The sequence below is a fragment of the Poecile atricapillus genome, chromosome 28, assembly GCF_030490865.1.
Source record: "Poecile atricapillus isolate bPoeAtr1 chromosome 28, bPoeAtr1.hap1, whole genome shotgun sequence".
Lineage (NCBI taxonomy): Eukaryota > Metazoa > Chordata > Aves > Passeriformes > Paridae > Poecile > Poecile atricapillus.
The window spans coordinates 4,293,602-4,321,026 of NC_081276.1; the positions used below are offsets into that span (position 1 = coordinate 4,293,602).

General features: G+C 54.3%; 3 protein-coding genes across 9 annotated transcripts in view; 1 reads left to right on the plus strand and 2 right to left on the minus strand.

Annotated features, from left to right (window-relative positions):
- Positions 1 to 67: 67 nt before the first annotated feature.
- SF3A2 (splicing factor 3a subunit 2) lies at positions 68 to 8,730 on the minus strand. The gene is made up of 9 exons (XM_058858643.1): positions 8,646 to 8,730; positions 6,943 to 7,113; positions 5,918 to 5,989; positions 5,599 to 5,645; positions 4,719 to 4,828; positions 3,480 to 3,529; positions 2,719 to 2,859; positions 1,646 to 1,714; positions 68 to 537 (listed from the first exon to the last, which is right to left on the minus strand). The coding sequence occupies exons 2-9, from the start codon at positions 7,066 to 7,068 to the stop codon at positions 205 to 207; spliced, it is 948 nt and encodes a 315-aa protein (XP_058714626.1). The 5' UTR covers positions 7,069 to 7,113; positions 8,646 to 8,730; the 3' UTR covers positions 68 to 204.
- PLEKHJ1 (pleckstrin homology domain containing J1) lies at positions 8,710 to 16,061 on the plus strand. The gene is made up of 6 exons (XM_058858644.1): positions 8,710 to 8,872; positions 10,179 to 10,246; positions 11,253 to 11,319; positions 12,965 to 13,055; positions 13,239 to 13,302; positions 13,728 to 16,061. Exons 1-6 carry the CDS (start codon positions 8,779 to 8,781, stop codon positions 13,791 to 13,793), a joined length of 450 nt encoding a protein of 149 aa, XP_058714627.1. The 5' UTR covers positions 8,710 to 8,778; the 3' UTR covers positions 13,794 to 16,061.
- A 1,098-nt stretch (positions 16,062 to 17,159) lies between these two features.
- DOT1L (DOT1 like histone lysine methyltransferase) overlaps positions 17,160 to 27,425 on the minus strand; it is a 75,458-nt gene continuing 65,192 nt past the window's right edge. For 3 of the 7 annotated variants that reach the window (XM_058858639.1, XM_058858638.1, XM_058858636.1), the window contains exon 28: positions 17,160 to 27,353. In XM_058858639.1, the coding sequence (XP_058714622.1) occupies positions 26,794 to 27,353 (560 nt within the window). In that variant the 3' untranslated portion in view covers positions 17,160 to 26,793. The remainder of the gene's footprint in view (positions 27,354 to 27,425) is intronic. The other 4 variants (XR_009279713.1, XM_058858641.1, XM_058858637.1 and 1 more) reach the window with 3 other exon arrangements.

Genomic DNA, 27,425 nt, shown 5'->3' on the forward strand with positions numbered 1-27,425 from the left:
GAATGTTTCCTGGATCTAAGGGGTAAGGAAAGTGAATCCACAGCAGCAAAGCAAACCAGAGGGAAAGGAAAATCAAAAACCTTTTAATGAATCTACAGAATTCAGTCAGGTTTCCAGACATACAAAAAGGAACTGCTCCCTGGATCGGGGGTGAGCTGCAGTTAAAAAGACACAAATCCCACGGGATGGAGTCCAGGAGGGGCTTCAGTTGGAGGGAGGGGGAGGGGGGATGGTGCCCGGCCCCTCCGTGGGGAGTGGTGGCCGCATCATGGGGGGCAGAGGGGCGGGGGGGGGCACCCCGGGCGCTGGGGGCAGCTGGGGGGGCACTGGTGGGGGTGGCACCGGCCCTGAGGGGGGCATGGGGGGCAGGGCCATGCCCCCAGGGGGAGGGGGGGGCATGGAGTCGGGCAGGGGGGGCCGTGGGGGCAGCCCGTTCATCAGGGGAGGGGGCGGCGGCCGCTTGACGGTCGGGGGCCCTGGGGGGAGGTTTGGGGGGGCCGGGGGCTTCTCCATCTTGAAGTGGAATTGAAGGAAGAACTGGGAATGGGAGGAAAGCAGAGAAAAGAGAACAATTAATCAGAGATTCACAGAATCCTGGAATATCCTGAGCTGGGAGGGACCCTCAGGGATGATCAGTGCAGGCCCTGGCCCTGCCCAGACCCCCCAAGAACCCCACCCTGAGCATCCCTGAGAGCGCTGTCCAAACGCTCCTGGAGCTCTGGCAGCCTTGGGGCCGGGCCCATTCCCTGGGGAGCCTGGGCAGTGCCAGCACCCTGGTGACAGCTCTGCCAGCACACAGGAGCTGCTCTCTGCCCCAGGGCACAGCTCAGGCCCCTCCTGTTGCCCTCAGATGTCCCAGCCCTGGCAGCATCTGTGACTGGTGCCAGTCTTGCCCCAGGTTTTACCTCCCCTGGACTCTGGGCACTGAGGGGCTCCTGTGAGGGGTGGGAACCCCCCAGACAACATCTCCTGCCCTCACAGGATACAGGGAGCACCCCCAGGCTCCCTCAGCCAGGTGTGTGCAGGGAACACAAGGCACAGAGCCAGGGAGGGGACAGAGCTGCACATTCATCATGGAATCATCTGGGTGGGAAAAGCCAAACCTAACCCTAAGATCAACAAGTTCAACCATCAGCCCAGGAACACCACCACATTCACCACTAAACCATGTCCACAAATGCCACATCCACATGTTTCTAAACACTTCCAGGAGTGGTGACTTCACCACTGCCCTGGGCAATCTGTCCCAATGCCTGACAATGCTTTCAGTGAAGGAATTTTCCCAATATCCAACCTAAATCTCCCCTGACACAGCCTGAGGCCATTCCCTCTGGGCTTTTCTCCTGTTCCTGGGATCAGAGCCTGACACCAATCTCGCTGCACCCTCCTGTCAGGGAGGTGTAAGAGCAAGAAGGTCTCCCCTGAGCCTCCTCTTCTCTGGATATTTATGCCCCATCCTGCTGCTGCCAGAAATTTAATCCTCTCCAAGATCCCACACAGGAGGAGCTCTGTCAGGAGCTCTCACTGTACAGGTGCACTGAGGGAATAAGAGATTTGAACATCAGAGGCAGCAGGACAAAGCTGATGTCATTGTCTCAAGTTGCTCTGCTCCCCATAAGGACAGACATTACAAAACCTCAGTTACCTGTTTGGTTTCTCTGTTCCAGTGAGTCCAAAACTTTCCCTCTGCTTTATCAATTTCTCTGCTTGGCACCTGCACCAAAAGAGAACATAGAGCTATTCTTAGCAGCACCAGATTAGCTCAAAGGCCCTTTTTAGCCCCAGAGCCTGTGAGATAAGCACAGTTATTCCAGGCCCTGCAGGGTTGTTATTAGACAGAGGTGGGGGCAGGAAAGAATTAAGTTACTTCCCTATCGGTCAAGGACAACCAGCAAAAATCCCTCCCTGAACATCTGCACAGAGGCTGAGGAGTGAAGCCCAGGAGGCTCCTGTCTGTTCCAGACACTGGGAATTCACAGCTCCCCAGAGCTCAGCACAGTCTGGTTTTCATGCCAGAGTCCTCCACCAAACTTCAGTGGGGTTTAATGACTTCCAGCCATGTCTTCCTGACCCCCCTTCCCAGTCCATTAACCCCTGAGGGTTAGCACAGACATCAGAGGGTTCATTAGGAATCAATCCCAGAATATCCTGAGCTGGATCCCCCAGGGATGATCAGTGCAGCCCCTGGCCCTGCCCAGACCCCCCAAGAACCCCACCCTGAGCATCCCTGAGAGCGCTGTCCAAACGCTCCTGGAGCTCTGGCAGCCTTGGGGCCGGGCCCATTCCCTGGGGAGCCTGGGCAGTGCCAGCACCCTCGGGGGGAAGAACCTTGCCCTGAGATCCATCCCAAGGCCTGGCACAGCTCCAGCCCTTCCTGGCCTCCTGTCCCTGGCCCAGAGCAGAGCTCAGCCCCTGCCCCTCCGCCTCCCCTCGGGAGGAGCTGCAGCCCCCGAGGAGCCTCCCCTCAGTCTCCTCTGCTCCAGCTGAACGAGCCCAGTGCCCTCAGCTGCTCCTCAGAGCCTTCCCCAGCTCCGTGTCCCTCCTCTGGACACTCTCTAATGGCTCAGCATCTTTCTCACATCACAGTGACCACACACAACACTGACGGTGAGGCTGTCCCAGTGCTGAGCAGAGCAGCACAATCCCCTCCCTTGACCTAGCAAAGGCAGGAAGGGAACTCTCCCAGGTTTCCTCTCCCAGGTGTTTCCCAGGTCTCACCTTGAAGGCGATGGTCTCGTAGGGCTCTGCTGCCATCAGCAGGTACTGCCAGCGCCGGTCTGGGGGCTCGATGCGCTGCTCGTAGGCTGACATGAAGCGGTGCCGGGGCATGATGCTCTCAGCTATCTCGGGGTAATCAATCTGGGGGGGCAGGGCAGCATTAGCAACACCCCCTGCACCCCCACCTCTGCTCCAAACTTATTTCCCAGGGTGGAGCATACCCAGAGCAATCCCCAACACAAAGGGAACAAACAGTGGAGGGAAGGGCTGAGAATCACAGAATGGTTTGGGTTGGGAGGGACCTTAAAGACCCCAAACTGAAATAGGTGAAATTTAGGAGAGATATTGGGAAGGAATTGTTCCCTGTGAGGGTGGGGAGGCCTGGCACAGGTTGTCCAGAGAAGCTGTGGCTGCTCCATCCCTGGAAGTGTCCAAGGCCAGGGAAGAGCAACCTGGTCTCATGAAAGGTGTCCCTGCCCATCACAGGGGGTTGGAAATAGATCATTTTAACGGTCCCTTCCAGCCCAAACTATTTGTGATTCTGGGATCATCTCATTCCACCTCACACTACACATTCCTCTCCCACTGGCAGATCAGCTCAGGGATTTGCTCAACACAACCAGCTGCAGAAACTAGAAAGATAAGGCCTCCTTAATATTGCCTCATTATTATTGATTTCATGGATCCTGCAAAGAACTGTTCATTCAGCAGCAGTTTTATCTGGAAAATCCTGACAAGGAGAGTTTTAACCCTGCCCTTACCTGGAAGAGAAGGCTCTGCTGGCCTGTTTCTGGGTCTCTCTGTTTGGTCACTGTAAAAAAATAATAAGAAAGCTGAGAACATCCCCCAGCAGGGTGAGAGCACCATTAATCTGCCCTGAGAAACACAAAAAGCTTCCAACAATTAAATATTACAAGATTTTTCTCCTGTTTATCAAATAAAATGTCACATTATCTTTAACCAGATCTACTTCTGTGAGGGTGGGCAGGCCCTGGATCCCTGCATGTGTCCAAGGCCAGGCTGGATGGGGCTTGGAGCAGCCTGGGACAGAGGAAGGTGTCCCTGCCCACACCTGGGATGGGCTGAGCTTTAAGGTCCCTTCCAACCCAAACCATTCTGGGATTGTGTCACTGCTGTGGGCAGGTTTGAACCCCTCTCCCCAAGGACATTGAGGGGCTGGAGCGTGTCCAGAGACAGGAACAGAGCTGGGGAAGGGTCTGGAGCCCCAGGAGGGGCTGAGGGAGCTGGAAAGGGGCTCAGCCTGGAGAAAAGGAGGCTCAGGGGGCCCTTCTGGCTCTGCACAACTCCCTGCCAGGAGGGGACAGCCGGGGGGGTCGGGCTCTGCTGCCAGGGAAGAGGGACAGGAGGAGAGGGAACGGCCTCAGGCTGGGCCAGATTTAGGCTGGATATTGGGAAAATTCCTTCCCTGAGAGGGCTGTAAAGCACTGGAAGGGGCTGTCCAGGAATCACCATCTCTGGAAGTGCTAAAACACCTGCGGATGGGACACCTGGGGACATGGTTTAGTTGTGGCCTTGGCAGTGCTAAGTTTACTGTTCGACTCAGTGATCTTAAAGGTATTTTCCAACCTAAATTATTCAAAGATTCTCTTCTACTGCTGTGGGACAAAGCATTGATGACAATAAAAAGCCAAACTTTGTACTGGAGGCCAAAACTATGTGATTTCAGAAAAAAACATGAGTTCTGCATGGAGTGAGTGATTTACAGCATTAATGAAAGGTGCTGCAGCACAGGAGAAGGAGGAGAGATGAAATGCCATCATCTCCCTGGCAGCCTGAGACACGCCCATCTATTATTAAAGTGGTTCTCCCTGGCCAGTCAGCAATAAAGAAATGTTCCATGAGCAATTTAAACAATAAAAGGACTCCAGGGGAGGTATCTTAATGGGCAGAGCTGCTAAAAAGACTAATGAATAATTCACATCCCAGCTGGGCACTGCAGGCACTGCCCATCAGGGACCTCCTGGCCACCCCTGACTCACCTTTGTAGCCTGGGCGCCCAATTTTCACAAATTTCTTCACTTCCACTTTGACCTTCTCTGGGGCAGGCTGGGCAGGGGCTTCCTTGGCTTCCTTGGCTGCTCGTCGGGCCCTGGGGATGAATTTCAGAATTTAAGGGTTACCTGCCCTTGTTTCTAAAGGATACCCAGGAGCAATTTGAATCCCTCAGCACAGCATTTCACAGGAATCATGCCAGGAAATCCTCTTTCCCTTCCCCAGCTGTATCCATCCTCCCCCTAGCTAAAGGCTGTCACTCAATCTGATCCACCCTCACGATGACCTTGAGGCCAGGCTCCACAGATGGATTTGAGAAGACTTTAATTCTTGAAATCAAACTGAAAAAAAAAAAAAAAGGCACCAAACCCACAGATAAAGCAAACTGGATTCCTTAAAATAAAACTTATTAACTTCTCCAAACCTGTACTGACAAATCCAGATCACAGAATCTTGGAATCTCCTGAGCTGGAAGGGACCCTCAGGGATCATCAAATCCAACCCCAGGCCCTGTCCAGACCCCCCAACAACCCCACCCTGAGCATCCCTGAGAGCGCTGTCCAAACGCTCCTGGAGCTCTGGCAGGCAGAGTTCCATCTAACCAGACTCAGACAATTTGCTTTTAAAACTCTTTCTCCCTCTTCCTTCAGAGATTTCACAACTGGATTTGAACTTTAGCTCAAAATGGGAGATTTTCAGCACCATTTTTCATGCAGGTTCAGGCTGTGCCTCCTGGCTGCATGAGGAGCCACAGTAAAAGAACGATCAGGCAGGGTGCAGTGGAGTTAAAGGACTACAGATACCCAACATCATAACATTAAAGTGCTTCAGTAAGGGAGAATAAAGTTATGGTAGAGAATGACTTACAAATTGGTCTGATGCTTCTTCCCCTGGGTATGTGCTAAGTAACTCCCCTGAAATAAAAACCAAGGTAGAAGTTAAATGAAGTCATGATTGAAACTTTCCTGTCACAGGGAGATTATATCACAGCCTGACAGGGGTGTTTTAATCCTCACCACAGAGGAATCTCACTCCAAAAGTGCAGATTGCACTCAGTTGCTGAGCTGTTCTACACTGTCAGGTTTAACCACCCCTCATGGCTCAGCAGCCACTGCCCAGGTGCTGAAGGTACTGTTATTCCCAAATTGCTGCTGCTGGGATCAGGACACGCAGGCCTTCCCCTCACCTCATTGTTGTGGAGCGTCAGGCAGAGCTTGCACTCATAGGAGCCCAGATGATTTTTCATAAAATATGGGTCCTGAGAAAAGAATGATTGACAAGTTATGAGCAAAATCCACTGGCACAGCAAGAGAACAACCAAAATACCGTAGAGTTCTGCACTAGAGGAAGTGGCTCTTCTTCCCCCCGAGGGTGCTGGCACTGCCCAGGCTCCCCAGGGAATGGGCCCGGCCCCAAGGCTGCCAGAGCTCCAGGAGCGTTTGGACAGCGCTCTCAGGGATGCTCAGGGTGGGGTTCTTGGGGGGTCTGGCCAGGGCCAGGGGCTGCACTGATCATCCCTGAGGGATCCTTCCAGCTCAGGATTTCCTAGGATCCTGTAGCTGAGTTCAGATTTTAAATTTACAGCACTAGAGAACTCTATGAGGAGGAAACAGAGAGGACCAACAGCAGCTGTGTACATTGGTGACAGAATTCCCGACTGCAGCACGAAACACCACAACCCAAAGTAGCCCTGTGGAGACTGGAAATAGATGGATAAACAAGAGCTGACATCTCCCTGTCACTGTGTCCCAAACTTTCTTTATTCAACCCCCACATGCCCAGAAACAGAAGTATTTAAACCCAGTCCAAGCCCCAGCCTGAAGATAAAAAGGCTCTGGTTCCATAGAACCTACAGGGGCTCCAAGAGGACTGGAGGAGGACTTTGGAAAAAGGCCTGGGGGACCAGGACAAGGGGGAATGTCTTCAAATAGACCAAGAGTAGGTTTAGATGGATTATTGGGAAGAAATTCTTGGCTGTGAGGGTGGGGAGGCCCTGGCACAGGGTGCCCAGAGCAGCTGTGGCTGCCCCTGGATCCCTGGCAGTGTCCAAGGCCAGGCTGGACGGGGCTTGAAGCAACCTGGGACAGTGGGTGGTGTCCCTGGATGAGCTTTAATATTCCTTTCAACCCAAGCCATTCCAGGATCCCAGGAATGTGACACTCCACTCTGCCCCCCGGGCTGTGGGAGGGCACTGCCTGTGCCTGTCCCCACCTTGTTGATGTCGATGGTTTCCAGTGCCAGCTGCCGCAGCCGCTCCCGCCGGTCCCGGTTGCTCTCGGAGGCCGAGGCCACGCCACCGCTGCCCGTTTTACCCCCAGGGCGGTGCTGGAAATCCATGGTGAGGACCTCTGGGCTTCAGCTCTTCCTAGAGAAAGGGAGAGTCTGGGAAAAGGAGGGAAAGCAGTGTGAGCAATAATGGAACCAGAGGATTGTTCAGCCCTGTCAGTGAGGATGGGGATGACACCCCAGACATACCCTGGGCACATGGGATGCAATCCCACACGGAGCACATCTGGTACCGCCAACTCAGAGAACGGGAGTAAAAGGATCCCGAAAATCCCCCCAGAGCCTTCCCCATCTCCTCAGCCACCCCCAAACCCAGCTGGGCCCCAGTGAGGCCAAGCAGCCCCACCAGAGGCTCCCCCAGATTCCCAACAGGAGCCTCCCCCCCTCACCTGAGGCACCAACAGCTCCCCCCTCTCCATCACCCAGGCCTTGTGCTCCACCACCATCCCCCAAAACCCCAGGGCCACCACCATGGGAGGGTCAGATCAACAAGATCAGGGGCTCTGAGCAGTGTCCCCAAGCCCCGAGTAAAGTCCTGGAGCTCTCCTGCCTTTGACAAGGTCAGAGCTCCCCCTAGACCTCCCCACACGGAGCCCAAACACTGTAAAGACCTTTGAGGAATCCCAAATCCTTCCCCACAGAGCACCCAGTTCTCCCAGTGTCTCTCCTCCAGTTCCTGTCCTCTAAGTCTAGTCCTGCTGCTCCTAATCCTCCCAGTTCTCCCCCCATTTTCCCTGTCCTAATTCTCCAGTACCCCCAGTCCTCCCACACAGGTCACCCAGTTCTCCCAGTCCCCCTCCAGCAACTCCCGTCCTGATTCTGCAGTCAAGGGGCCCCAGGTACCCCCAGTCCTGCCCTCCCGATGCTCCCAGTAGCTCTGCTCTGGTCCTACCCCAGTTTCTCACTCATCATTCTCCAGTTCCCCCAGCTTCACCACCCCAGTTCTCCCAGTCCCTCTTTTTCCAGCACCCTCGGTTTTCCAGCCCAGATTCTCCAGTACCCCCAGTCCTCCCACCCGGAGAACTGAGAACCCAGAGAACCCAGCTCCCCCAGTGCCTCTCCACCAATATTTTTCCAGTAACTCTGTCCCAGTTCTGCACTCGGGTCCCCGCCAGGTGCCCCCGGTCCTGCCCCGCTGACCATCCCAGTAGCCCCAGTCCTGCCCTGGTCCTACCTCAGGTTTCCCACTCGTGATTCTCCAGTTTCCCCAGCCCCACCACCCCAGGTCGCCCAGTTCTCCCAGCCCCTCCTCACCCAGTTCTCCCAGTTCCTCCTCATCCAGCTCTCCCAGTTTTCCAGCTCCGATTCCCCAGTTCCCCCTCACGCGGTTCACGCAGTCCTGGGCCCTGCTCCCGCTCTCCCCTCAGAGCCCCCCCTCTCCCCTCAGAGCCCCCTCTCCCCTCAGAGCCCCCTCTCCCCTCAGAGCCCCGCTCTCCCCTCAGAGCCCCGCTCTCCTCTCAGAGCCCCGCTCTCCTCTCAGAGCCCCCTCTCCTCTCAGGCCCCCCTCTCCCCTCAGAGCCCCGCTCTCCCCTCAGAGCCCCCTCTCCCCTCAGAGCCCCCCTCTCCCCTCAGAGCCCCCCTCTCCCCTCAGAGCCCCCTCTCCCCTCAGGCCCCATTCCGGTCCGTACCTGCGCGCGTCCCCGCTCCCACCCCGGCGCATGCGCGCTCCCTCCGCCCCGAGCGCTTCCGGGGCCGCTGAGGGCGCTTCCGGCGGCGCTGGCGGCGGGCCCGGGCGGGGCCGGGGGCCGGGGCGGGCCCGCCATGCGCTACAACGAGCGGGAGCTGCTGTCCCTGGCCCGCCAGCCCGCCGAGAAAGCGGCCGAGATCCGCATGAGCGTCCCCAAGAAGGGCAGCGGTGAGGGGGAGTCCGCGGAGGGGCGGGAGCGGCGGGGCCTGAGTGGAGAATCAGGGCTGGGGGTATCGGGATAGGACCGGGGCAGGACCGGGGGTACCTGAGGAGCCCCCAGGCGGGAACCAGGGCTGGGGTTACTGGAGAGGGACTGGAGGTACTGGGGAATCCGGGCTGGGGAAATTGGAGTAGTGGGCGAGGAGGGACTGGGGGAGCTGGGGCGGTGGGACCGAGGACACTGGAGAATCACAAGCGAGAAACTGGGGGTAGGACCAAGTCAGGACTGGGCAAACTGGGAGTATTGGGAGAGGCAGGTGGAGGGGGAGCAAGGTTGGAGGGCGGTGTGGGGAGGCAGGTGAAGGTGGGGCAGGACCGGGGGTACCTGAGGGGCCCCGAGGGGGGAATCGGGGCTGGGGATACTGAGGAGGAACAGGAGAGACAGGCTGGGTGCCCTGGGTGGTGGGACTGGGGACACTGGAGAATCACAAGTGGGAAACTGGGAGTAGGACCAGGGAGGGACTGGGGGTACTTGAGGGGCCCCGGGTGGGGAATCAGGATTGGAGTTACTGGGGGACAGGGCTGGAGAGGGACTGGGGGAGCTGGGTGGGAGGATTGAGGGTACTGGAGCATCCAGGCTGGGAAAGCAGGGCAGGACTGGGAGCACTGGGCAGGGGGAATGGGCAGGACTGGGAGCACTGGGCAGGGGGAATGGGCAGGACTGGGAGCACTGGGCAGGGGGAGTGGGCACGACTGGCTGTATTGGATGGGCAGGACTGGGGACAGGCAGACTGGGAGGGCTGGAGTGTGGGAATGGAGAGCACGAGTGGTGGGATCCAGTTTGGGCATGGAGGGAGATTCTGGGGCTGGGCTGGGGCCAGAGAGATGCCCCGATTCCAGGGGATCTGGGCAAGCTCTTCCCTGAAATCTCCCAGCAAATTCCCTTGCAAACCAGCACTGAGTGTTGAACTCACTCCCTTGTCCTGGGCCTTTCCTCCTCTGAGCACCTGGTGGACTTTGTCCCTTGGAGGTGACGCCTGTGCTGACAGCTCCAGGCAGGGCTCCTGGGATCTGGAGCTTTTCCTGCAGTGCCTGAGGCCCCGCTGGTGCTGCTGTTGTGAGCTGGAGCTGCCCGGGAGCTGCCCAGGGGCTTTGTCAGCCTGGGGCCACTCAGACACTGTTTGGGGGAGCAGCCTCAGGGGGGTGCAGGGGGTGCTTTGGGGGGGTCAGTGCCGTGCTGGGCCCTGGCAGGGAGTGCCCCCTGCTCCCGGTGCCCACTGCCTCAGCCCTGCCCTGCTCCCTGCTGTCCCCACAGTGCTGAAGAAGCGCCTGGTGAAGCTCGTGGTGAACTTTCTCTTCTATTTCCGCACCGATGAGGCTGAGGTAGGGTTTGGGCCTCGTGGGTGGGATTTGTTCCCCTCCTTCTTTCTTTTTCTGTGCGTGGTTTGTGTGGGCTGGGAAAATGGTGCAGACACAGAGCTGGAACAGTGTCCACCTTTCCACTTCCATCAGCTCAGCCAGGCTCCAGGAGAGCTGGAGAGGGACTGGGGACAAGAGATAGAGGGACAGGACACAGGGAATGGCTCCCAGTGCCAGAGGGCAGGGCTGGATGGGATATTGGGAAGGAATTGTTGGCTGGGAGGGTGGGCAGGCCCTGGCACAGGGTGCCCAGAGCAGCTGTGGCTGCCCCTGGATCCCTGGCAGTGCCCAAGGCCAGGCTGGACGGGGCTTGGAGCAGCCTGGGATGGTGGAAGGTGTCCCTGCCATGGCAGGGGTGGCACTGGATGGGCTTTTAGGTCTCTTCTAACCCAAAGTGTTCTATGAAATACAAGACAAATCAGATTTTCAATCCCTTCCCTGCTGCCTGATTTGCTTCTGGCACATTGTGTCCCTTGGACAAGGGTTTCCTGTGCTTGCTCTTGTTCATGGTCAGTGTCACTCACTGTCCCCACATCCCTGAGCAGTACCAGGTGGTTTTTTGTTCAGCCTGAGCTGCTCCAGCTCCCCTCACGCTGTTTAACCTCTTGCAAGACTTCAGGACAGCCCTTACACAGCTCAGTGTTGATTATTCTGGGTGTCACAGTAAATGTTTCATTTTTGATTCAAAAAGCAAAAGTTCTCTGCTATTGCAGAGTAGTAAAGGCCAGGCTGAATCTGAGCCAGTAGAGGTGATTAACACCTAATTAACAAATGCAAAGTGCTGCAGGTGAGACTGGTGTGAAAAGTTGATTAAAGTACCAGAAAATATGGTGCAATCAGACTGAATTATTTAAATAAGTAGCACCAGCTTATGAAACTTGCTTAAAAGGCTCCAGGGAAGAACTGTGGGTTGAGTCCTCGTGGTGTTGGGGGCACTGTGGGTTAAACCCTCTCTCCATGTGTTTTCCAGCCCATTGGAGCTCTGCTGCTGGAGCACTGCAAGATCACCAAAGAGGAGGAGAACGTCTTCTCCATCAGTGAGTGTGGCCTGGGCACCCCTTTGCCTTCCCCTCGTGGCACAGGAAACATTTTACTGCTCAATTCCTGCTTTTCCCTGTTCTCTGGTGACAGTGGGGTCAGCTCAGCCCTTCCCCTCCTCAGTGGGGTCACTGGCCCCAGCCCTTCTCCTCTCCCTCAGTGGGGTCAGGGCTCTGCTCCCAGGGAGCAGGGGACAGGACAAGAGGAAATGACCTCAAGTTGTTCCCAGGACAGGTTTAGGTTGAATATTGGGGAAAATTTACTTACCAGAAAGGTTTGGAAGTACTGGCACAGGCTGCCCAGGGCAATGGTGGAGTCATCCTCCCTGGGAGTGTTCAGAAAATGTGGCACTTGGGGACAGGGGTGAGTGGTGAATGTGGTGGTGCTGGGCTCATGGTTGGACCTGATGATCTTAAAGACCTTTTCCAACTTTAACAATTCTTCAGCCTTTTCCCTCCTCAGCTGCCAGCTGTTCCTCACTGTGCCTGTGGCCCATCCCAAGGAGATCTCAGGGATATTCCATGGCACAGCCTGTGGGATTTGCACAGCTGCATGTGCAGAGCAGCACTAACAGCAGCCAAACCCCACTGGGTGCCTGTGGAATCCCTGGCAGGGGGGATTGGTTATTGACAGATCTGCTCTGTGCTGCTGCATTTTATCCAAAAAAACCCCTGGAGAGGCTCAGATAAAGCTGCTCCAGCCCCGTCCTCCCCTCTGTTTGTCCTTGTGGCGGCTCCAGCTGGGCTGGCTCCCCTGGGAGCAGCCTTTCATCCCGCAGCTCTCCCCTGTGCCAGAGGTATGTGGCCACAATAACAGGATGTTTCTCCAAGGCCATCCCTGTATCTTTTGGCCTGGCTGCCAGGCACAGCTGTGGCTCTGCTCTGTGCTTCCAAAGGACCCTCAAACAGCCTGAACACACTGAGCCCGGAGCACCATGTGCTGGATTTTGGGGATGTTGGGAGCTCTGGTGGGTGAGGATTCCTGAGTGGGGTTAAACCCAGCAGTACCTGGTGTTGGGATGTGTCCACAGCACACTCAGCTGTGTCACAGCCTGACCCAGGTGTTTGGCAGCAGCAGCCGTGAGGGTCTGCTCAGCAGAGCTCTGGGGACAGGAACTGGTGGCACGTCCTGGTCAGGAGCTGGAGTGGCCCCAGGACCTGCTCTCCATGCTGGGAGTTCCATGTGGGTGCCACGTTCCCAGAAGCCTCCAGCAAAGGCAGCTCAGGACCTTCTTGCAGTGCAGTTTAACTCCTCAGTTGGCTGCTCCCTGCAGGTATCCCAGTTCCTCTCTCAGGGCTTTTTCCCACTTGGATATAAATCCCTGGTGTCTTTGCAAGGAGCCTCAGGGAGTCAGTCAGGATATGGCTGTGCTGGTCCAGTTCAGTTCACCCTCAGTTTGGGAAGTTGCTCTTCCTGAGGTCTTTGGCTGCTGTAAGGTGGGAAATGCTGTGGGCAGCTGCCCCAGGCACCCAGAGCCACCCAGGGAATGGGAGAGGGGCTGGAGGTTGGGGTTGCAGACTGTTCCCAGCTCATCTGAGATAACAGAGCTGCTAACTGTGGCCTGGCAGAGTCTGGGGAGGGAGGCAGGGGAGCACCAGCAGCTCTGTCAGGACCTGCCTGGAGCTTTTTCCTTGTCCCTGGCAGGTTTCATCGAGGAGCCAGAGAGGAAATACTGCTTTGAGTGTGCCACGGAGGAGCAGTGCCAGGAGTGGGTTGAGGCACTCAAGAGAGCCAGGTGGGCTGAGCCCTCAGAGCCAGGGCAGTGCTGGGGGCTCTGGGCTGTGTTCTGGGATCAGGAACTGGGAGGGCAGTGCTTGTCTCCTCCCAGACAAGCTTCCCTCCAGCTCTAAATAGCATCTGAAACTTCCCCACATCCTTCTCTGCTCAGCTCTCCCTGTGCTCTGTTCCTGTCTTGCAGCTACGAGTTCCTGAGGAGGAGCCTGATTTTCTACCGGAATGAGATCCAGAAGATGACAGGGAAGGTGAGCACCTGCCTGCAGGACACTTCCCAGGTGGTGACTGATGCCTTTGGATGGCAGCAGAGGCTGTTACTGCCAGTCCTGCCCAGGCTGTGTGTGGGAAGGAGATCCTGTGGTCTCACAGCACCTTCCCCTGGGTGCTCACTCCCACCCTGCTGCACACATTCCAGCGTGTGTTTCAGGTTTGGAGCTGGACAGGTCCAGAGCTGGCCTGGCCTCCCAGGGAGGGGTCTCTGGGACAGTTCACACCAGCCCTGGGCAGATCCATGGGTGGAGATGCTGCTCACCCCCTGCCAGGTGCTGGGAGCATCCAGGGAGGGAAGTGGCTGTGGCTCCCCTGGACCTTGGGTCCCTGCTGTGTCCTGGTGTCCCAAGGGTTGCTGGGCTTTACCTGCATCTCACTGGTGCCTCCCTGTGCTCCCCTGCAGGACCCCCTGGAGCAATATGGAATCTCCGAGGAAGCTCGTTTCCAGCTGGGAGCACACAGGCAGTGACCCCCCCCTCACCTGGCTGGAGCTGGCTCCTGGCTCCACCCCAGTGCCCTGGGAAGGACAGCAGCTCCCACAGTGACCACGTGACTTTTTTATTTATTACCCAAATCATTTTGTTGTTTTTTTTTTAAGGGAATTCGTTGCACATTCCCAGTTCCCCAGCTGGGGGAGGCTGAGCTGCTCCATGGATGCTGCAGTGGGAGCAGAGCTCCCCAGCCCTGGGATGAGCAGAGGCAGGGACTGACACAGCTCCCAGCCCCTGCTCTCCTCCAGGACACGCTGGGGCCACCTGAGCCAGCTCCAGCCCTTCTGCTCTGTCTTGAGGGGGCTGCTCGGCTTCCCTGGCTCAGGATCCTCCTGCAGCGTCCCAGGAGCCATGGGCTCATCCCTGGCTGTAAGAGCATGGTGTGACTGATGCATTTCTGGGCTCCAGGGTTAACCCCCTCCTGCCTCTCCAGGGAGGAGTGGGAATTCCTCCAGCTCAGCCACAGCTCCAGCTGATGGAGAGGGGCATCTGCTCCCCTGTGCCAAGGCAGCAGCCCTGTGCAGCCACGGCCTTCTGGGATCTTCTTTTCCCTCCCCTGGGCAGGTGCTGTAATTCCTGGGGGCTGCATAAGCCCATCCAAAAGAACAAAGCTGCAGAACACGAGGGAACAAAGACAGGGAGAGATCCCTGTGCATTCCTGCCTGTCTGCAGAGCTCTGCAGTGATCCAGCTTCCCAGGGAGGAGAGGCAGATGGAGAAGCTGGCAAAGGCTGGAGCTGCTCCCTTTGGCTGGAGGATGGAGCTGCAGGACGTGCACCAGCTCAGCCAGGCATTAACCCTTCATTCCCTGAGCCACTGCTGCAGCTTTCCTCCCCTCTGTGTGTCCCCTTTGTCCAAAGGGACAGACCAAAAAACTGCCAAGGTCACAGTGAGCTGCCAGGGAACCAGGGCTGCCTGTCCTGGAGCTCGTGCAGGGAGGAGATAAGGATTAGGAATATCCCCACAGGATCAGCCCTGGCTCTGGCTGCACCGAGGAAAACTGCCCAAAAATGAGGAATGGAGGACACTCCCCACACCCAGGGCTGCAGCAGACCCAGATTCTTGGCTATCAGAGCAGATTCCCTGGAAGCAGCCTGGGAAAACCCCCAGGAAAGGGCTCTGGGAAGGTCCCAGGTGTCCCTGTCCTGTTGCTGGCAGCAGGAACAGGGCTGGGGCAGGGTGGGGGCTTGGCCTCCTGGACTTTGGGAGCTGCAGTTCTGGGTGTGTTTCCCCTCCAGCTGCCCAGCCCAGGGAGGGGGTGGAGCAGCCTCTGAGCTGGGATTGAAGGGAATTTTGGGGTCTTTTCCTCCTTGGCTGGAAATTAATGCCCAAAGCAGAGCCCACACTGCAGCCTTCGGTACCGTGGTGTTCCCTCTTTACCTCGTGCAGCTGAGTACCAGGAGTGACGCCTCTCACTGAAGCTTTAATGTGAAAGCTGAGATTTTTTTCCCTCCTCAGATATTCCCTTTCCTTTGAATCATTCCAGGTGCTTGCTCCAGAAATTACCAAAATCAGCAGAGGGGCAGCTGCCCTAGGGCATCAGCTGAGGGCAGCAGGGAGGGAGCAGAATCCAGGGGGGGTTGCAGACAGATGGCAGCTCCAGGGGAAGCAGCAGCAAGGGATTAAAAGCAGGAACACACAGGAGCTGTGCTTTAGGGAATCAGTATCCTTGGATGACTCCAAAGTGCATTTTAATCCTGCCCAGCCTGCATTTATTACAAACCAGAGCTGAGTTCTCAGCTGGGCCTGTCACCACTGTAGCAAAGGTGTCACCTGTGCCTTGCAGGACTTGGTGGCCTCACTGGACACCTTTCCCCAGGTGGAGCTGCCATCCTGCAGTGTCACTGTGCAGAAAATGGGTGTTTTGTATTTGCTGTGCCAGGGAACAGTTGGGTGAGCAAGAGCAAAGCCCAACACTGATTTAAATGTTCATCACCAATGACATTTCTTAACTGAATGTACAACAAAAGCTGTGAAGAGTTGCCAGGGCCAGGACAGGCCCAGGAACTCAGATCCATTGTAGGGCAGGGTTGGGACACGGGGTGGGATTTAGGGAGGGAGGATGGTACTTTGTAGACACTTTGAAATCTGCATCAGCTGCTGCTGATATACAGACAATTGCTCATTTTTCACACTCTTTGGAACTTTGCTTGTTGTGTTTCAGCTGGAGCTGCTCTCTCTGAGAGCCAGCTGAAGCCATTTCTCTGTTGTACAGTGAACATTCCCAATAAATCCTGTTTTAATCTTTGTGATGGTCAGAACTGTTGTACAACACCAAAACCTCCCTGGGAGGGGTGGCTGGAGCCAGCTCAGGGGCCAGCCCAGGGCACCAGGTGTGGTCCATGCTCAGAGCCAGCTGGGGATGGCTCCACAAGAGGCTTTGGAGAGGCTTTTTCATACAACCAGAGAATTATCTGGGTTGGAAGGAGCCTTTGAAGGTCACCTAATCCAACTGGTTTTGGTACTGGAGCCAGGGCAGTGGCAGGTGCCAAAGCAGGAGCTGGGTCAGGCTGTGGCTGTGGTCCAGCAGAGCCAGGGGCTGGGGGCTCTCATGAAGCTGGGGCTGTGTCTGCTTTTAAATCCTACAGGGACTTGGCTCAGGAAGCATTTGTGGCCTCCAGCTGTGAGGTTTAAACACATCCCTGGCTGCCTGTGGGTTTATTGCACTGGTACCACTGCTGGCTAAAAGGGACTGATGCCTGGATGGGTTTGGAATCATGGAAGCATTTAGGTTAGAAAAGACCTCTAAAAATTCATTGAGTTCAACCCAGCAGTGCCATGGCCACCACTGACCCATGTCCCCAAGTGCCACATTCACACTTTGCTCCAAAGCTCCCAGGGTTGGGGACTCCACCACTGCCCTGGGCACCCCCTTCCAACGCTTCACAACCCTCTCAGTGAGGGCATTTCCCAATATCCAAAATCCACCCTGAGCCTCCCCTGGCCCAGCCTGAGGCCGTTCCCTCTCCTCCTGTCCCTGTTCCCTGGCAGCACAGCCCGACCCCCCCGACTGTCCCCTCCTGCCAGGGAGTTGTGCAGAGCCAGAAGGACCCCTGAGCCTCCTTTTCTCCAGGCTGAGCCCCTTTCCAGCTCCCTCAGCCCCTCCTGGGGCTCCAGACCCTTCTCCAGCTCTGTTCCTGTCTCTGGACACCCTCCAGCCCCTCAGTGTTCCTGGGCCCTGCTGGCCCCAGTGCTCAGCACAGCCCCAAACCCTCAGAGCTGAAGGTGCCACCTGGTTCAGGGGTCCCTGTCCCTCTGTGTCCCCACAAAATCCCCAAATCCCATTTCTCTCCTGATCCCAGCCCGTCCTGCTGAGGCAGTGAAAGTCCACACGAGCTCGGTGTATTAAAATACAGACACTTTAATATAAAGACAAAACTTCAAAGCATCATTTCAATTACAAATCAAGGGAGACACAAGAAATTAAGTGGAGGGAGGGGAGCAAAAACTAACTCTTACATTGTGGAGAATTAGAAAGGCCGGGTGGAAATATATATATTATACATACATATATACACACCAGAATTCACACTACTGCTAGGCAGGAATGAAAGGAATGACAGGACAACTTACCAGTATAAAAAAAAAAAAAAAAAAGAAAACAAAAAATTAACAACCAAAAAAAAGATAAATTAGGGGAAGTTTGAATTTTAAATAATTCAGTTTAATAGGCTAAACTATATAAACTAATTCCTATTCACTAGGAAACATCCCATATCACTGTCCTAAGAAAATGGGTTTTTCTAAAAATCCATTGAAAAATGGATTTTTATTAGTAGTTAAAAGTTTAATAATCAATTCCTGAGCAACAGCAACCTCATCATCTACTGCTTTCCCCATCCAAGTCCCACTCAGCAAGGGCAGGCTCTCACTCCTAAAATGTTTAAATAGAACAGAGACCTAAAAAGTTGGGTTTTAATTGGAAATCGATCACTTCAAAGATTAATAGGTTAAAAAAGCCAAGCAGGATGGATCAACTCATTCCACCTTTTCCTCAATAACTCCAGAGACGAAACCTTTTAAAAATTATTTGACTGCACCAGAAAAGCAACCAGATGTACCTTGAGAAAACCAAAGGATCACAAACCTGAGAACTTCAGGGTTAGCATCGTCAAACTTTGAATTTTCAATGTGATTTTGTTTTTACACCATAAAAATCAAGGAGCCTCTTCAGGAAGAAGGTCCCAAACAGCAAAAGTACTGGACAATTATTTCCCAATTTTTTTGTCTTGGGTTTAAACCCTGAAGTTCCCAATAACAGCATTTTTCAATGCAATATTCAGTCTAAATAGATATTTATATATTTATAATGTATAAGGATAAATAAAATATGGCACACAACATTTTGAAACTGGAACTCCAGCTTTTAGTGAAAACCTGATCCGCAAATGGAGCGGAAAATGGAAATGGAGTAAAAAAAAAAAAAAGGAAAAAAACCTTTAAAACCAGTAAGAGTTCAAATATTCACACACTGACTGCACATCTGTGCTCCCAAAACTCCAATTCCTGTGATTTTTCCTCAGTGCTGCAAAGATAGTTCACAAAAACACTGTGTAGTTTCTGCTCCCCAAAAGGATTTTGGGTTCACAGCCGTGTCCAAGGTTCTCCCCTGCTCCCAATCCTTAATCCTCTCTGTGCTTTTGGCTCAGACAAAACAAGAAAAGCAGAATTTTCCATGACAGCCACCCCTGGGAGCTGGGATAACTCCAGGGTGGAGTTACCCAGGACAAGACACAGGGAGAACCCTCAGGTTTCCACGCCCGGGATCAGAGAGCAAATTCAGCACCAAAAGCAAACGGGTGACACAGGGCGAGCCCAAACCCCGGGACCCTCGGGACGGCTGCTCCAGGAGCATCCCCGGGGCCACAGGGCCAGGGACCCCGGGCCAGGCAGTGCAGGGACCCCGGGGGTGCTGAGGAAGGAGGGGAATCACCAGCAGCAGCCTGAGAACAGCTCCCAGCGCTGGGAGCCTCCTCTGGCAGCGAGCAGCAGGGCAGCCCGAGCATCCCGAGGGCAGCGGTGCCAAGCTGAGCCCTGGAGGGACTGGGAGGAACTGGAAGCACTGGCTGTCCCCTCCCTGAGCCAGGACTGGTGTCCCCAGCAGCTCTGCACCAGTGGGATTGTCCCCACCACCACTCCCTTGGCTTCTCCTCTGCCTGGACTCTCTTCCAAGTGGAAAAATAAGGGGTGGGGGTAGCAGCTGCTGCTTTCTGAACACACAATCCCAGCAAGAATCAAACCCCAGGCCGCCTGTCTGTGGCCACAAGAAAGGACCTTCCCCTGGAAGGGGCAGCCCAGCAGAAGAGGAAGATCCAGGCTCTCCCAAGGGAAGGCTGGGATGAGATGGAAACAATTAATTCACTGTGGTGGGGAGCACCTGAGCAACTGCTGTACCCCACAGGGCTGGGGTGAAGGTGCAGGAGCAGCAGGTGAGGCAGGTCTGGCTCTCACCCACCTCCTCCTGGATGTGTCAGAACAGTTTGGAAAGACTGGAAAGCACCTTTAAAGGTCATTTAGTGCAACCCCAAGGAAGGCTGCAGAAGTGACCCCAGCACACGTCTCAGAAGGAAACCTGTCCCCAGCAAGGTGAGGGCAGGGACACAGCCCCAAGCAGCCCTGGAGCAATGCTCCAGCTGGAGATGTTTCCAGGTGGGATGGAAGAGCTGATCAGGCTGGAAACCTCTCCACTCCCAGGCTGCAATTGCTCAAGTGACTTCCTCAAGGATTAAGTTTGACTAAAGAAAGAAGAAAGTGACTCAGCGCTTGAACTGAGTGTGACCCAGAGCTGGGCAAGTTTCACACTAAGGAGTGTCAAGTCCTGGGGATTTGGAATCTCTGGATTCAAAAAGAGATGAGTAAATCCATTCATGACCAAGTGATGTCACCTTCCTGCCTGTGGGACTTGAGGGACTGATCCCAGACTCAGACCCTCCAAGCTCAGTTTGATCCCAGCAGCGAGTCCTGGCACAGGGGGAATCCCACTGCCCGTGCCAGGCTGAGCCCAGAGCCAAACCCCAGCCAAGAGCAGGGGCAGCACAAAGCCTGCACTGCAAGAGGAAGTGCTGTCCCCAACAGGAAGGAAGGAAAAGAGATGGAATCACAAGAATTTCTGATTTGTATGGTTGAGGAGACACAAATTCCTGCTGATTAAAAGGAGCTGGAGTTGATGCTCGGTCCTGGAATTCCAGGGACAGTGAGGATGTGCTGCACTCCCTGCTGCTTCCCTAAAAAGCTGCTTCTCCTCATCCTCTCTCCCACTGCATCCACAACTGAACTGAACACAACTGGATGAAGATGTTCCCTGGTTGTCCAGACTGATCCACACCTTCCTGCAGGAACAGCCTCGTTTGTACCACGCCGAGAGGTGATGGAGGGACACTTCCACATCCCCATTGTCCCTTGCACCAGCTCAGATCCAGCCTCTACATCCTCAGCAATGCTTTCCCACTCTCCCTCAGCAATCCAGCTGCTGGGTGTCCCCACACCCCTGGCTGATGGAAGACAAATTGCTACTGAATGACTCATCTGCAGCAAATCCCAAATTTAGGTCTAGTGCCTTTGGAGCCTTCCCAGCACTGTGGGTCCCAGGGGACTGGGCCTGGCAAGCCAGAGGTGGCAAATCCCCCAAAAAGGAAGAGCCCACGCAAGTCTTGTTCCTCAAGGCTGACATTTAGCAGCAGGGACAGGTTTTCCTCAGCACAGCACTCAGGAAGTTCCATTCTTTTGGCAGCAGACTTGCTCCAAGATGTGTTTTTGCTTCCTGGCAAGTCCTTTGCTGGCAGCAGGGGGGTGGAGGAGGGGGAATTGCGTGACAGCCCCGGAACAACTGGACCCAGCACCAGCAGGAGAAATTCTCTCTTCTGGAACTGTTTGGCTTTGATTGCCCCAGAGGATCTTCAATTATTGCAAACAGGTTTCAGCTTCTGGCTCAGTGTTCCAGCAGTGGGGTCACAGCTGTGGCCACATGGATGAGATCCCACCAGCTCCAAGGCCTGCCTTCAACCAGGTGAAAGCTCTTCCCAATTTGCAGACAGAGCAGTAAGAGACTGGCCAGGAGCTGGACACGATGAAGCTCCAGGTCATTTCCAACTCAGGATGTTCTGTGATTCCACGATTTTAAGTTGAGCTTGCCCCAGATGATGGCAAAACAATAAAAGGTCAGGGAGAGGGAAGACAAAACCAGGAGTCTCTTGGCAGAAACATCTCCCAGCTCGGCCAGTGCCGGGTCCCAAACTGCCCCCTTGGCTTCCCAGCTGAGTCTGAGCAGGCCCCTCTGGAAGCAGCATTTGGGAATCGCTCCCAGGAGCGGTTACAGTGCAGGGCTGGCGCTGGGGGAAGGCACCGGCACGGCCGGAGCAGCTCCAGGTTGCAGCAGGGTGGGAGCAGCGGGCACTGGGATGCCAGCAGGCACTGGTGCACAGGCAAGGGAAGGCTGATGCTCAGGCAGACTGGATCCCTTTCCAGGAATCCCAAAGATTCATTCCTGGGTCTGGTTCCCTTGGGCTTTCCTGGGTGAAGTCTGGATCAGACTCAAAAGCCCTGGAGGGTTGGCAGTGGCTCAGCCACAGCCGAGTGCTGAGCTCCAGGGTTGTGCTGCCCATTCCCAAGGCTGCTCCTGAGCCAGCCCTGCCTTGGACACTGCTGGCCACCAAAGCAGTGACCAAAGGGACAGACAGGCTTTGCTTTCCCACAACACCCACCAAAGAGCAGGTGACAAACTCCTCACCTGAGGCCTTTGCTCAAAGGGTCCTGGAATCATAGAATTGTTCAGGTTGGAAAAGATCTTTCATACCAGCGAGTCCAACGGTGAGGAGAGTGCCCAGGCCACCCTGAGCTCTCTGACAGCTCAGTCTGGCTCCCCAGAACTCCTGAACTGCAGGATGCAGAGCTCGTCATTCCCACAAGGATCTGTCCCTCCTCATCATCCAGGGAGTGTCAGGGGCCAGCAGGGTGACACAGGTGACCCAGGCCTTGAGCAGTGCTGGGAAGCTCAGAGGGTTCCATGGAATCTGTGGGTTGGTTCCTTCTCCAGCACAAATCCTGTGAGTGCCTTGGGCACCGACCAAACCAGGACAAGGGATGGCAGCTGAGTTTTCTTCCTGGATCTCCATGGTTGGAGGTGAAGGGAGGCACAAGAGCTCCAAGGGGCACCATATCCTGGTCCCTCTGCAGGAAAGGATCTGATAAAATCAGGGGGATGAAAAGCTTCTACTTGTATCTCCTCCTCTCTCTCTCTCTCTCTCACCAGAGATATAAGCGATGGGGGAGAGGTAATTAGGAAATTAATTAAGGCTGCTGCCCCTCCAGCAATCACTCATTTACAGTCTCCAGAGGTCCCAGCACTTTGCTGTGTGCTGAGGAAGAAGCTGGAGCTGCCCAACTCCCAGCTGCAAAACATCTGGGTTACATTGTGCTCCTGGATTCCAGGACATACACTGTGTTTGGCTCCTACGAGAAGCTACTGGATGTTCCTCAGCTCTCACCCTCCAAGCATTCCTGCCCTTTTCCAGGTTTTCCTCGTGCTGCCAGTCCCTCAGCAGGACACACTCTGTCCCACACACAAAGCAGAAAACATTCCAAAATGCCCCCAACTCCCAGGGCATTCAGTCCCTTCCCAGTGGATAAGGAGGTAAAGCCAGACCTGAGTCTCACACTGAGACTCCCATGGAAGACACGCTCAGGAATCAACAAAAACTGCACCTGGTCCTAAATCTCTCCTAAGGCTGCCCAGGATGAGGCACAGAGAGCTGAACCCTGCAGAGAGTGGGAGCTGCTGCAGCCCCTCACCCCCTCTCCAAACACTCCCAACCCTGCTGGATCCAGGCAGCAGGAGGGCACAGGAACCTCACTGACTCCAAAGCCAGAGGCAGGAGCTGAGCAGCTGTTTGTGACCCCAGGATGCTCCATGGAACTCCTGCCAGTGCCTGATTGCTGCACTGGGGACTCACCAGGGAGCACTAGAAGGGAATTAAAGGCATAGTGTTGCCCCTCTGAGCACCAGGTTCAGCAGGGAGGTGTTTCCCAAAGCCTGAATGTGATTTTTTTTCCAGTCATTTTGCTGTTGCAATCCCCTTTCTACTGTAGTTTCCTTTGTTGGTGCTTGGCCCGGCCTGAACTCAGACCAGCCTGATTTCTACTTCAATGGATCCTCCTTCTCCTCCTCACTTTGTGCACTTGAATAAATAAGTTTTTACAGGTTCATTGTGCATTGTACAACCTAAAAATAAAGGAAATAAAGCATAGGAAGCGTAGAAGTTTTCATCACAGCTCTATAAAATCGGCCCTTCCTGCACACACAACACCGAGTCACGACACAAGTCCCTGCCCCGGGGGGACAGTGGCAGCACAGGCAGCCAGGTCAGGGTGTTTTTGTGAACTACCATTCAAGAACCTACTCAAAAGCAAAGGAATACAAAAGCAAAATGCACAAAATGCACCTTGTCAATCCATGTACACGGCCAAGCCGGGTCAGAGTCAAGTATCAAAACCTTACCAACGAAACACGTCGTGCTTGGAACAAAAAAACGAGCTGAGCAAACTCTGCACCCTGCAGCAGGACAGAAGGACAACGTTCAGTCTTCCCAAGGCTGGGAAGGGGCTGCACCAGTGAACACAAACCCTGTTCACAGGCCAGGGCCAGCCCCAAGAAGAGTTACCAAACCAGCTACCAAAATTCACAGTGACCCAAACGCCACCAGCAACTGCAGATGGCCCAGGGAAGTAGTTTGGATGGGGGAGGACTTGGATTTCTCCGGTTCCAGCTGTGCCTGCATGGGCTGTGCCTGCCCAGGCTGCTCCAGAGGGGAGCACAGAGCCCTCCTTAGTCACAAACTCAATTAAAACTCACCCAGTTCCAAAGCGCCCGGCTCAGTCCCAGCCAAACCCCAGGGAGGAGAATTCCTTCCTCGGTCAGCCCCGGCTGCCAACCAAGTGGATTTTGGGATATGAACAGAGTCAGGGGAATAAATAATCTGCAGACCTTTAAGAACTGGGTTTGGCATTGGTCAACCCCTCAAAATCAGCACCAAGGATTCAAACCAGAGGCACAGTTCTGACGGACAAAATAGCACCGAGGAGGCTCTTTTACATCTCTGCTGGTGTGCCAGTCCTTTAGTATTCAGAGAATTTAATAATAATAACTTGTATTTATGAATCTAGGTGGAATAAAATAAGTCAAAATTGTTTTCACTTTAAAAAAAAGATAAATACTTTATCTAAACTATCAACAATACAAACTGGAGCTTTAAGCATTTCTTTTGCCTTTTTTTTTTTTTTTGCCTTTTTTTTCCTTTTTTTTACTCAGATTCACAGTAAATGTTTGCTCTGTTGTTTAGGTCTTTTTAATGGTTTTTATTTTGTCCAGTAGTAAGAGAGTAGAAACCCCTGCACAGGCCAGGTGAGCACCTTTCAGTGGAAGCCGAGTGAAGTTGGTCCACGTTGTCCTTGCATAGGTCACATTGGGTTGAGGTAGAAATCCTAGTTACCTGCACAACAGGAGGAGAGGAAGAGACTCATCTAAATAAAAGGCAAAAATCTGCAGTGTTGTTAGATGTCTCAATCATTTCTACATTGCTCCAAGACCTCCTCAGATGAAGCAAATCTTGACCCAATCCCATGTTTGGGATGTTCCAAGGGACACATGGCCCCTCCAAATGCTGCAGTTTTTCAAGCTGTGACTGTGTAGAACTCTGTCCTGTGGGGCTGACACCGAGTGAGGGGGAAAAGAGTAAAAAAAAAGGTATTTCCCCCCTCAGTACTTCACCTTTTTATAGTAGAAGATAATCTGCTTTGAGTTTTGTTATTATTGTGGGGGAGGGACATGAATCATAGAAAGGTTTAGGTCAGAAGGGACCTTAAAGCTCCTCCAGTGTCACCCCTGCCATGGCAGGGACATTTTCCACCATCCCAGGCTGCTCCAAGCCCCGTCCAGCCTGGCCTTGGGCACTGCCAGGGATCCAGGGGCAGCCACAGCTGCTCTGGGCACCCTGTGCCAGGGCCTGCCCACCCTCCCAGCCAACAATTCCTTCCCAATATCCCATCCAGCCCTGCCCTCTGGCACTGGGAGCCATTCCCTGTGTCCTGTCCCTCCAGGCCTTGTCCCCAGTCCCTCTCCAGCTCTCCTGGAGCCCCTTTAGGCCCTGCAAGGGGCTCTGAGCTCTCCCTGGAGCCTTCTCTCCTCCAGGTGAGCACCCCCAGCTCTCCCAGCCTGGCTCCAGAGCAGAGAAGCAAAGTAACTTATTTCAGTCCCCAATTCCTGGTTTCAGCCCTGGATCCTCAAGGACTGAGCACATCTGTTCTCACTGAAATCCAGGGCACTGCTCAAATACCTGACCTGGCTTCAGGTCAGCCTTGGGATCACAACCACCTCTGGTACCATCAGTTCTGCTCCTGTGCTCCAACAACCCAGCTTTGACACCCAGCTACTCTTCTACAAATCCCTTTCATGCTTTGCCTCTATTTTCAGTATTTTTCAGTGACAGGGACTGTGACACCTGATGGATCCTAGTCCAGCATGGCCTCAATTCCAGGTAATTCCAGCAGAGACTCTCACACTGCCCTGGTACAGACCCCAAACTGACCCTCCTCACCACCCCCACCTTCCTTCCTCCCCATCCTCTCTCTGTTTGGGGTTTTCCAAGCCCATCTCTCTGCTGGCACACAAATCCCTTCCTCAGCCTCCCTTTCCTGCAGGGAGGGACCTGGCAATACTTACGTGCCTCCCAAAAGCCTAACCAGGGGTTTGTGGTGTCTGAGGAGGAATTTGGTGAGGAAGACACTACACACAATGCACAGAGGCTCTCTCAGGTATGTTGTAATCAAGTTTTATAAGCAGCAAAGTGTGTTCAACCACGTTTGTAGCTTTGGTACCAGTGGACAGCAACAACATCACAGATCTATAAGGAAAGCACGGAGCCAGCTCCGGGGCTGGACACGCTGGATGCACTTGGCAAGCACGAGTTGGTACAGCAGGATTGCCACAGAGTGTTTGCATGAACCACAGGACCCAGCTCTGTGGTGGTACAGTTTATTCTGGAGTAGCTCTAGAGACAGTTCAATAAATACCTGCTTCAGGAGAAATGCACACAGCCTCCAGAACCCTCCTCTCCTTCAGCCTTTGTGGAGAGTGGAACCCACTTCCCCCTGCACATTCCCTGTGCTCCCAGGGCTTGTGAGCAAAAATAAAACATCTGCTGAGACTGTTCCTGCCAGCCCTGGCAGTGAGTCCAGCACAGGGAAGTGACAGGGGAGTCACAGCCCTTCTCTGCTGCCTGTGCTTGTGTTTCCAGTGATGCAGGGAACACTGACTGCACTGCACCTGCAGGCCCAGGGAATTTGCTCTCCAAGCAAAGCTAAAGCTTGTAACCTGGAGATTTTTAACTTTATGACTATTTAGAGCAGCTGTTGTTGACTGGCAGTTTTTACTGACCACCACGTTGTCACACAGAGTCACAAAGAGGCACCTTTGGGCACCTCAGTGCTACGGACAAGGACAGGTTTGGGATAAACAGGCTGTGCAGGAGGGGAGGGGATCAGATGGGCAACACCCACTTCCACAAGAGTATAAAACCACATGGAAAAAAGACATTTCCTCCTGTTACTACCTCCAGAAAGAATACTCTCTCTTTCTCTGAAGAGATTTCAGCCTGAACATAACCCTGAGCCAGAGCAGAGTTACCCCTGTGAGCACTCCTTGTCGAGAAATCCTGACTCCCAGAACAGAGAGCACCAACACTTTCCATCCTCTGCCACCAGGTGATTTGCTCCCCACATTTTAGAGATTTCTCTCCCCATTTTAGAGGTTTGTCTCCCCCGTTTTCGGGGTGATTTTCCCCGTTTCAGAGGTTTCTGTTTCACGGAGCCCGGCCCCGACCTCTCTCTGTAAAGGAAGAAGCGTCAGTGAGCATCTCGCACACAAACTCCTCTGGTTTTGTGTCTGGCCTTACCTTACAAAACAAGAACTGTTAGCTAAGCAAGCTCTTTATCGTGGCTTAACCCCCGAAAGGTGCGAAGCATAAGGAGGCTGCATGCCAAGGGTCACCCACATAGCGGCCGTGCCAGCGGCGTTGGGCTGCGGGAGCACGCGGGGCAGGGGCGGGTGATGGACTGTAAAGGAGGGACGGGAGGGTTTGTGCTGGAGAGAAGCCAGTTTAATAGACAAAGAAGAGTTAGACTGGACAGGAGCAGAGGAGGAGGGCAGGAACGTCTCGCCGGGGGGGATGGAGGGCAGGTTCTGCAGGAGAGCAGGCTCGGAGTTAGAAGCGAGTAAAGGAGGAGGAGGAGGCAAGGACACGTTAGGAGGGGGCGGAGGGGGATGGAAGACAGATTGCACTGGCGCTCTGTTGAGGTGCTGAGCAGGTCTAGTCTCACTAGATGTTACTAAATTAGAGGAAGAGGGTGGGAAGGATGAGGATGAGGTGCTGGCAACAGCCTGCAGAGGGTTTAAGCTTAGCACGGTGCTGCTAGAGACAGCACTGCTGCTGAAACTGGCTCCAAATTGATGAGGAGAGGAGGCAGAAGGCACCGCATGGTTAAAAATACCTGCAAACAGGAGAGAAAAACTCAGCTTCAACAGATGGGCTTTGTACAGTCTCAAGTGACAAGAGAAACAAA